General features: G+C 41.2%; 1 protein-coding gene across 1 annotated transcript; it reads left to right on the top strand.

The window, feature by feature from the left end:
* Positions 1 to 1,591: 1,591 nt before the first annotated feature.
* LOC118619535 (probable inactive serine protease 58) lies at positions 1,592 to 7,295 on the top strand. The gene is made up of 5 exons (XM_036246139.1): positions 1,592 to 1,631; positions 3,208 to 3,346; positions 3,574 to 3,830; positions 6,920 to 7,059; positions 7,146 to 7,295. Exons 1-5 carry the CDS (start codon positions 1,592 to 1,594, stop codon positions 7,293 to 7,295), a joined length of 726 nt encoding a protein of 241 aa, XP_036102032.1.
* The last annotated feature ends 3,622 nt before the right edge of the window (positions 7,296 to 10,917 follow it).

Here is a 10,917-nt window from a genome sequence, read left to right as displayed (position 1 = left end):
CATGCTGAGAATCTTTTCATATGCTATTTGCCATCTGTATATCTTCTTTGTTGTTATGGACTGAATGGTACACTCCCAAAATTCATTGTTGAAGCCCCCCCAAACCCCAGTGTGACTGTATTTGGAGACAGGGACGACAGGGGGTAATTAAGGTGAAATGAGGTCATAAGGGCGGGGCACTGATCTGATAGGATTAGTGTCCTTATAGAAAGAAGCGCCAGAGAGATGGCTCGTTCTCTGCCTGTGCATATATACAGAGGCAAGACCATGTGAGAGCACAGTGGAAAGGCTTCTGTCCACGAGCCAGGAAGAGAGTTCTCACTAGACACTGAACTTGCTGGCAACTTAATCATGGGCTTCCAGCCTCCAGAACTGTGGAAACATGAACATCTGCTGTTTATGTCACTCAGTCTGTGGTGTTATGTTATGGCAAATTGAGCAGACATTTGGTAAGTGTCTGTTCAGATCTTTGGCCCACTATTTTTATTTATTTATGTTTCTTTATTGATTTTAGAGAGAAGGGAAGGAAGAGGGAGAAAGAGACAGAAACATTGATGAGCGAGAACATCGACTGGCCGCCTCCTGCATGCCCCCCACTGGGGATCAAGTCCACAACCTGGGCATGTGCCCTGACCAGGAATCGAACCAGTGACCTCTTGGTGCATGGGTTGACGCTCAACCACTGAGCCACACCAGCCGGACTGGCCCACTTATTAATTGAGTTGCTTATTTCCTTACTGTTGAGTTCTAAGTTTTCCTTATATACTTTGGACACAAATTATTTAAAGGATATGTGTTTTGCAAATATCCCCACCTAGGCAGTGTTTTACTAGAGTTTTAGCTTCGAATACTTTGTTTTGTAATTGCCTGTTAATGTTTCTATCATTCCACTAGGCTATAAGCTCTTTGAAGGCAGAAAGTGTCTTTACATTTAGGCAAACTCAACAGTAAGCACCGAGCCTAGCACAAGCAGATGGATAATATAAATTATGGGCTGACTGGTTGAATAAATAAACGGGTGACTAGTGACATGGAGGAAAGGGCTAGCATGTCTCGAGGAGGTGGTTAGTGCCTGGCAAAGGGGTTGACGTCAGCACAAGAGTGCTGGATAATAGCCACTGGAGACAACTGTCAATGGCACACAAGCAGGGGCGAGCATCACACAGATGGGTGGGGCCAGTCTTCTGCATGTAGTTCAGAGAGGGACATGATTTCAGTGTTTGACAAAGTGAGGACCAGAGAGGAGGAGGCTATGAACACCCTGTGAGCTTCAACATTTCTCAGATAAGGTATTTTTTAATCTGACGGAGAGCAATACACTGATCTATTCTCTACTGTGTCAAGGACCAAGTCACCTGATCTCTGTTCTTGTCCTTGTGACACTTGATACCACCACCTACTCTGACTGATAAACACCTCTTCTGGAGCTGAATCCTACCCCGAAAAAAATTCAGATAATATTTTTTCCCAACCCTAGAACCCCTTCCTGCCTTATCTTATTTAGTCCTTCTCTATCTCTCTCTCTCTCCTCTTCATCCTTTTCAGAGACTCAGAACAGAATCTCCTCCTTGGAAAAGGCTTTTCCATCATTATGAAGTTTATCTTCTTCTGGGTGATCTTGAACCTGATGCGTGAGTGTCTGCACATTTCTCTTCACTTGCCAAAGAGAAATCCCAGGGGGAATATGAAAGGTGGATGAAGACAATGTTCCAGGCTGACGACAAGTGTAGGCTAACTCTGTCCCTCACCGCTGCCACCAGCCCCACCAGGCTCCCTCCTGTGACATGGCCTGCCTGCTTCACCTCAGGTTGATTGGGGGAGGCATGGACACTGGAACCCCAATACCAGACCTGCTCCTAAGGAAGACTGAGAGCTGACCCTGGGTCTATCTAGAATAAGATTGACTTTGGTGTGAGAAGTGGAGGCAGGGGTCCAATTAATGGACACAGAAGAGCATTCAGGGTTTGGGTCTTATCTGGGCATAGTTCCAATTGTTCAGGCAAAAACCTTGAAGGTAATCATAAATCCACTTTCTCTCACATAGCACATTCAATCTGTTTGGAAAATTTTGTTGACCACGTTTCCTAAATAAATCTCGAATCCAGTCACATCTCACCACCGTCACTGCTCACCATGGTCCAAGCCACCATCTCTTGCCTGGATTATCAAATTGTTCTCCTAACAATTTTGCTTTACACTTCTACACTCAACACTTCTGCATAAGAAAATTGTCATCACTCCTTCACCACATATCACAACCCCCCATTTCACTCAGAAGACAAGTCCACGTCCTTACAACCCTCTACACAGCCCTGCATTACTTCTTTGGCCTCTCTCCTTTCCTGTTTTTCTCCCCCTCACTCACGATGCCAGCCACAGTGACCTCTGTGATCTTCCTTAAACAGGCATTAAGACTCTTCTCCAGCTGTTTCCTCGGTCTGAATCCTGTTCCCCAAATATCTGATGATCTCCATCCCTCAGCCTCACTTCTCTGTTCATCTCTCACATCCATGAGACCTACTGAGTACTGGTGTAACACTGCACAGTGCCCCCAACACACACACACACACACACACACACACACACAGACCTGCTACTTTCTTTCTTCCTTCCCTTCCTTCCTTGTTCTACTTTTCTTCCCCAAAGCACTACTCACCATCTAACATACTGTCTCATATACTTATGTATTGTGTTTGTTATTATTGAATGTCTCCCCTCACGAGAATGTATGAGAGCAGGGATATTTCTCTGTTTTGTTCACTATATTGCCCGACTACCTCAAACAGAGCCTCGTACCATGAGGTACTGGATATTTTCTTGTTGAATGAATGGATGATTTCCCCTCCTTGGAGTGTGTTAGCATTTGGTCTCTCCTTTAAACGGCACTTATATCATTCTGCCTTGCGTTAGTGCTGGGAAGACGGGATAAGATTGGTCAAAGCATTCTGAAAACAGTGAAGTTCTTCATGAGTTGATTTAACAGATGTCCACTGAATTGTGGGAGATATTTGAGAAAGCTTATGTTTTCACTGGAAGGATATTTCTTGATGACTAAAAGGGAAAACACCATTTATCTCTTGAAATAAATATGTTTCTATCATTTTCTTTATATCTTACAACTATGAAGTAATTTTCCTTTGTTTGTTTTTTCAAGTGAGCCCTGAAAAAAGAAATCTCAGCATTTTCTGTCTATGCTTCTCTTTCCAGGTGCTTTGGCCTATGACCCAGATTCCATGGACAGCGTCACTCCCCCCTACTTAGTCTACTTGAAGTCTGATTACTTGCCCTGCACTGGAGTCCTGATCCACCCACTGTGGGTGATTACGTCTTCGAGCTGCAACTTACCGTGAGTGATAAGAACCCAATGCCCCTCTGTGCTTGGGGTTCTCACTTTGGGCACAGACCCAGACCCCTACTTGGGACCACTGCTCATTAATTAAATGGGATTAGGGAGGCCTTCTGGGGATGGTCAGTAGTAGAGAAATAAGTCTGTGGGGAGGCGTTAATAAAGGCCCAGAAGGATGGAAAAGCCATATCTGTTAACTCCTCTCAAAAAAACACATATTGTGCCAGGAATCTTAAGGTGGTGTTGGGAGTTACAAACCCATCAAGTGTCAGTGAGGAAAATGTACAAGTGGTTGGCTATGAGAAGGTGATTAATCATCCACACTTCGTGATCACTTCGATTGAGAATAACCTAATGTTGATCAAGCTGAACAAACACGTTGAAGTCAATGACTACGTGAAACTGGTCAGTCTGCCCAAAGAACCTGTCACCGAAGACACCATGTGCACTGTCTCCACCTGGGCCTACAACATGTATAACGTCTGTAAGTGACTTCAAGATCATCTCTCAGAAGCGTTCTATCTCTGGCTTATGCGATTCTCCCATTCTTTCTTCTAACTTCTTTATTCATCCATTTCATCTCCTTCCCCCTTTCCCTATACCTCCCTGAGGGAGTCCTTCAAGCCTTTCACCCCACTGTATATTTCTATCATCTTTGCTTTTATATATGATAGAAGTGGTATTAGTGGAAAAAAGACATTTGTATTCTGGTTTGAATTTGCTATGTGCCAATGGGCCACTTACTTCACGGTGGACCCTCAATTTTCTTAACCCCAAAATGTGGCACAAAGCAAATAAGATGTTTTCAAACTATCCCAGGCAATCAAGAAACTTAAAGCCTTGAAATATCATCCATTAAACATAAGGTATATAGACAGTATTATCATTAATCTGGTACACCTTCCTTAAGCAAGATTGTATACAGATAAATAATGAAAAGGTTTAAGGAAAAGACCCCTGAAACATTTTGAATTGACAACATTCTGAACATTCTCCCACTTATTCAGGAAAAAAAAAAAAAATGACTCTCCTGATTTTTATCAGTAGAGGTCTCCAAGATGTAACTTGAAACCACCAAACTACATGTTCTGACCAAGCTTTCTTCTCTGTCACATTTTTCAGATTCCATACAAAAAAAAAAAAAAACTTGGAGTAAGCGAAGACAACTTTCTCCTGTCCAAGTTTTGTGACTGTCTGCCCTCTGCCCTAACCCATTCCAAAACGTTCATGCAGAGTCTAACCAACTGTCTATAGCTATGAATCAAGATCGTGATTACTGGGGAGGGGGGAGCTGATGAACTATAAGGGAAACAGAACTACAATATCATCTCTTAAGAAAAGCTACTCATAGAATTTTCCTTATGAGTAACTTATTTGAATATATTTAACATACATCCTACACTAGACGTCAGAGTATGAAAGGAGAATCATTTTTAACAAGCCTGTCAGATTTCAATTATCCACCTACCTCTACTTTTTCTTTTTTTTCTAGAAGCCAAGAGGTGGCTAATAATACTGCCTTCATTGAGGCTTTTTAAAACTGATCTTTGGTAAATACCTTCAGAACTTGGGGTACATTTTCTTGAATATGTAAAAAAGTAGAAATTGCTATTTCCCCGGCTTTACTAAGGCATGATTGACAAATAAACACTGCATATATGTAAGTTGTATAACGCCATGTTTTGATATATGCATATATCATGAAGTGATGCCCCAGTCAAGCTAATTATGCATCCTCATATAGTTACCTAGTGTGAGTGTGAGTGAGTGTGAGTGTGTGTGTGAGTGTGTGCATGTGAGTGTGTGCATGTGAGTGTGGTGAGAGTACTTGAGATCTACACTCTTAGAAAATTTCAAATACACACTATAATATTATACACTACAGTTGCCATGCTGTGCATTAAGCCTCCAGAACTTATTCATCTGATGACTGAAAGTTTGTTTGGTTAACATACCTCCATATATCCCAGCCTGAGCCCTAGCAACTACCATGCTAGACTCTGTTTCTATGAGTTCAGCTTGTTTCCATTCCGCATTTAGGTAAGAGCATATGGTATTTGGCTTTCTGTGTATAATGAATTTCACTTATAATATCCTCTAGACAACTAGAAATTCTTTGTCATTTGAGAGTCTATCTAAGTTTTGGAAATAGGCAAGTGTCCCCCCAGTGAGCAGTATTATTGGTTCACTGTGTTTGCCAAAGAGCAATGATTTACAAAAAATATATAATAATAATAATAATAATAATAATAATGCAGTTTATTTTGATCTGGCTCATAAAGAAGCAAAGTAAGTATTTTTTTAAAAATGCATTCCCATATATACAATAGGCAGTATACCTGAAACTAATACAAAGTAATATTTAATGTCAACTGTCACTGAAAACATTTTTAATTTTAAAAAATGCATTCCCAGAAGAAGTGTTGAACCATACAATGATTGCTGGACTGGGAAGTAAAACAAAGACTCTCAATCATTTTCATTTCAAGAATGAATATACCTTTTCCAAATAAAGACATTCAAATAAACACACTCCCATTAGAAAAACCAAATCTCAAAATAAACTACTTCTTCCCAACGAAGAATCTTTAGCAAGACCACCTAACATATGTATTAATATTACTTTGTTCTTGTTTTTCTCATTCTGTTGCATTGAAAAAAAACTTTGTTATGGATCTGCACAATCCACAGTATTTGTGAACTATTAATATAAAGGAAATAACTAGAACTGGGAATCAAGAAACCACTTTTAAATTCTCGTTTTATGGGCTTTAAAAAATCACTTTTTGAGTGATTCTTTTTTTGAGCAGATACTGGATTTTTTGATCTGACAAATGAAAAACTAAGCATAGAGCTTCTCTAAATTCCTTTAAACTAAAAACAGACATGTAGTCTAAGGGTGCAAACTTGCTTCTGGTAGATAAAGAAGTCCTGGAAATCTAATGCACAGTATAGTGAATATAAACAACAATATTGTGGTATAATCCAACTTGCTAATAGATCTTAATTATTCCCACAACACAAAAAAAGAAATGATAATTATGTGACGTGCTATTGATGCTAACCATTGTACAGTGGCAATCATATTACACTATATAAATGTATCAAATCAACATGTTGTAGACCTTAAATGTACACAACATTGCAAGTCAAATATATTTCAATAAATAAATTTTAAAAAGGAGTCAGTGATAAATTGAAAATATGGGACAAATAATACGCATGAAAGCTAAATAAATAAAATTCCATCTCAAAGGACACTCTTTAAATGTCTGAATTTCCAGAGATGTTTAAAATAATTTGTTTTATTTCATTGCGGAGATCTCTCCTGTTTGTTTACATGTAACTTCCAAGAGTTTAACCCATTTTGTAATAGACACTTGTATCATGAGAAACTGTCAATCTGATCATTTCCGGTTGTCCTAGCTGCCACAGTTCTGATTGTTCTCAGCATTTGACCTCTTTTCCTCTCTGCTGGGAGAAGACGACATAGGTTGAAGAAGAGTGAAAGGAGGAGAGAAGGTTTGGTCTCTAACAATGCTTGGGGATGCTTTATTTCCCCCTTTCTTACAGTCAAGGACCCTGACTCACTGCAGAATGTGAACATCTCTGTGATCTCCAAGACTCAGTGCGAAGATGTCTATAAACGCTACCACGTCACAAAACATATGCTGTGCTTGGGCATCGTGCCAGGAAGAAGGCTGCCCTGCAGGGTAAGTACTCTCAGTACCTTCCTGTTCCCATTTTGTCCCTTGTGCCTTTTGCCAGAAAGATGACCCAGTTTCCTTTCTTCTGGCAGGAAGTCACAGCTGCCCCAGCCGTCTGCAATGGGACTCTTCAGGGAATCCTCGCCTTTGTCGACGGATGTACTTTGAGAGCGGATGCTGGCATCTATACCAGAATCTTTAACTATGTGCCCTGGATTGAAAACACAATCCAGAACAACTGAGCTCCCAAAGCAAGAGTTCTGGACCACGTGACACAGCCTGTCCCATGTCCAGCCTCACAAGCAAATCTCAATAGACACCTTGGGTTGCATCCAACATACCTCTCTCTCTTCTTCCCGGCAAGGTGACTTGTACATACCTGCACTGTGGCTGCATGGCACAACCCTTTTTCTTCCCCATCAGCGAAGATGGCAAACTCAATGCTCCCTAGGCAGTTAAAGTTTATGAAGTGGGGATAGTGTTCTAACAAATTGATCATTGACTTATTGAAAAAAAAAAACAAAAGGCCACCTAATAGCCATTTGGATGACAAAACCCCTGCTACTTGCATAGAATTAAACATGTGCCACTTAACACATGCCAAGTTCGACAAGGAGCGAACAACATAGAAGTATAGGTGTGGCGGGGGATTTAAGGAGGGAGGCTGTGGGAGGCATCACACTTTGTTTCTCCTTGTCTGTACAACTCCTAACAGCAGGCACAGATTCTGGTCACTCATTCCTCTGGACTCTGTGAAGGGACTTGAGCCATGAGAAGTGACCGACCACAAAGCTTCACTGAGGCTTATGACATAAGCAGCTACAGCAGTACATCTTGTCCTCTCCAGGGCTCTAAAAACCTCTCTAAATCAATGAAGACCAAGCTTATTGAAAAGCAATATATATATATATATATTTTTTTATGGATTCTTAAGTGTAATTGTGAGAGCTCCAGCTTTGTGTAAGTTATTAACTAAAAGTTTAGTTTCGGGAGATACGGATGGTTTTTGCAAGTGAGCACCTCAGCCTCTGGTGATATTTCTAGCTTGAAAGGGTGTTAAGATTTCAGTAGGTTATACCAATGTCTTACAAGTTCAAATGGTTCTAGATGGTCAATCATGTGTTAAGGGCACTGAATTCCATGGGCATCCGCTTGCTGAATGACCACTATCATTGTGAGGTGACTTCCTTGGTTGAAAAATACATTTCTTTTTTGTGGAATTCCTAAGGCATTCAGTTAATTCAAGGATGGCGGGGCTGGGAGTGGCAATGGCAAGGGAAAGATAATCCAAATATGTCATTTTCAGTGAGGACAAAGAGGCTACTCCCTGCATAATGGAAGGGGTCCACCTACCACCTCCTGGCTGGTAGGGTACAGTAGTAGATCAGGGCTGAGGTTGGCCACTGACACTGACAAATGGGGTCTTCAGCAGTGGTGGTAAGCCAGGTGAGACTTGCAAGAAGTCCCTGCAAATGTCTTAGTTAGTCCCACTGTTCCGTTTGTTTATGATGTCATTAAAAAACACTTGGAAGCCCTGGCCAGTTTGGCTCAGCAGTTGGATCATTGACCTGCAAACCAGAGAGTCCCGGGTTCAGTTCCCACTAGGGGCACGTACCAAAAACAAAACAAAACAAAACAAAACAAAAAAACACTTGGAAGAATGAGAAAGAACTTCAGAGCAGACCAGCTTGTCCATCTAATTATTAAAGTCTTCTTAAGTGAGAGCATCTTGGTGAGACTTCTCATTGGGTGCAATTATTCTTCTGCTCAAGCTGACCCTGAAAATCCATCCTACATGATTCTTTCCCAAACAGTGTGTCCTCCATCATGCTCCTTCTGAGCAATAGCCCCTCCCAAGAACTCCATGTACATCTTGAGCTCAAGGAAGAGAACAGCTAGATAGGTTAATTGAATTTCTGTCTCCTGAGAAGATTTCCTTTGTCCTCTTTCCTTCATGCATGTCTCTGACAGGTTTCAATATCACAGGAGTACACACGCACTTGGTACCAATATGTTAAACAGAACCATGCATGAACGAGGTGAAGTAGTTTCACCCCAGTGAACTGTTCATGGAGAAATCTCCTTGAGGTCATCGGCATCGCTTGTGGAAAGCTGGCCCAGAGAAATTGCTTATGCAATGTATTTGGACCTTCAGGGCCTAATTTACCTCTGTTCCATTTATGCGTCCTGCTGAAGATGGAATACTGTGGAGCACATCGAAGCTAATGACAGAGAGTCAGCTGGCCCCGCCTAGAGCAAGTTTCATGGCCAACTGGTGATGTGGAGTCGGGCATTTAGTCTCCACCAGACCATAGTAGCAAACCAGAAGCTATTTCCCAAAGAGGAGAAAGGAGCATGACTTTTCTACCACATCTAGGGATCTCTGTTTTGATTTTCTTATTAGACTTTGTCGTCAGCTTCATTTAGCGTACTGAGGACACTTCTAGTACCGTTAGATCTACAGAGTTTAAACCCACGAAACAGAGCCAATTGTACTTCAACCTGTGCTGGCCAGAGAGACCTTTCTAACTTAGTCTCATGCTACACTAGCAACTTTCTAGATCACTCATTAAATGGCTCAGAGCATGCTATCCTAATAAGAAACATATGTTGCTTATAAAATTTAGAGGCCTCCAGACACCATTCTCAAAAGTAAAGAGCACAAAGTACAATATGTTCATTTCAGTGGAACAACCCAACATACACCCACAAGTTTCACTGTAGAAGCAGGTGACAGTATTTTCACTGGATATATCACCTCTCTACTCCTACCAGGTATCTGTCTTTCCAAGATATCCAGGAAAATTACTGCTTCCTGTTATCTAGTCCTATCAACATAACATCAGCAGCATAACAAGCCAGTATGGTATCCTTTGACATTGTCAAGTTCAGGGCCAGAGCAATGGTGATTGCCTGAGCATGGAGGTAAAAATATACTGCTATCCCTGCTGAATGAAAGCTAATTAATTCTGAGCTTCTCACAGACAGTGTTCAAAATACACCTGCTAGATCAATGGTTGAATCCCAAGTACAAATAATTGTATTTGCTCTAGTAAGGAGGCTACATATGGAACAGTAACTATAGTTGTTGTTATCTGATTACACAATAATCCAACATTATCATTCCTCACTCATTTTTTGGCTTGGCCACACTGAAGAACTGATGGAATTATAATAGAAATGATCAGCCAGTGTACTTCACGTCTGTGTTGGTAGTTCTGATCTTTGCAATGCGCCAATGTTACAGATTCACCAACAGGAAAGTCTACCGATTTCTCTTAGCCCTTCCCCCAACAAAAGCCCTCACTTCACAGGCCAGGCAGAGATTATAATAGTTGTAAAAGTTCTACCACTTGTAGAAAAAAATTACACACACACCTCACAGTGTATATAGGAAAAGGGGGGGCGGGGAGAATTCTAGGAAGACTTTGGCTAAAAATCTGTTTATTCCTCAATGTCCATAAGCCCTGCTCTCATCAAAAGGTAGCATGGATAATAAGTTTTCCCCATGATCTACCACCACAAATTAGTACTAATTCCGATCCAGGATCTCTAAAAACATTTAGCTATGTTTTCCTAGAGCACATGTCACTTTTGTATAGGCTGGAAGGCAGACCTTCAGCGTTAGAACAGGGTCCCCTCCCTAGGGCACCCAGGAAGACTCCCCTTCATTCAAGGGGCATTGAATCAGTTAATATAACTGAGGTTTGTTGACTCACATCAGGGCACTATTTTCAAATATGTACGGTGTTTTGTTTGTCTGTGTTTTGCTTATAGAAAGATGATGGAATCCACCACTCAGTGTCCTGAACGGGGGGATAAGTCTTTCTAATGTTTACTGGCAGCATTGGGATGTTGCCACAT

The sequence above is a fragment of the Molossus molossus genome, unplaced genomic scaffold (assembly GCF_014108415.1).
Source record: "Molossus molossus isolate mMolMol1 unplaced genomic scaffold, mMolMol1.p scaffold_m16_p_7, whole genome shotgun sequence".
NCBI classification, from domain to species: domain Eukaryota; kingdom Metazoa; phylum Chordata; class Mammalia; order Chiroptera; family Molossidae; genus Molossus; species Molossus molossus.
Note: the sequence above shows the minus strand (reverse complement) of the source record. Positions and strands in the feature narration are given on the sequence as shown.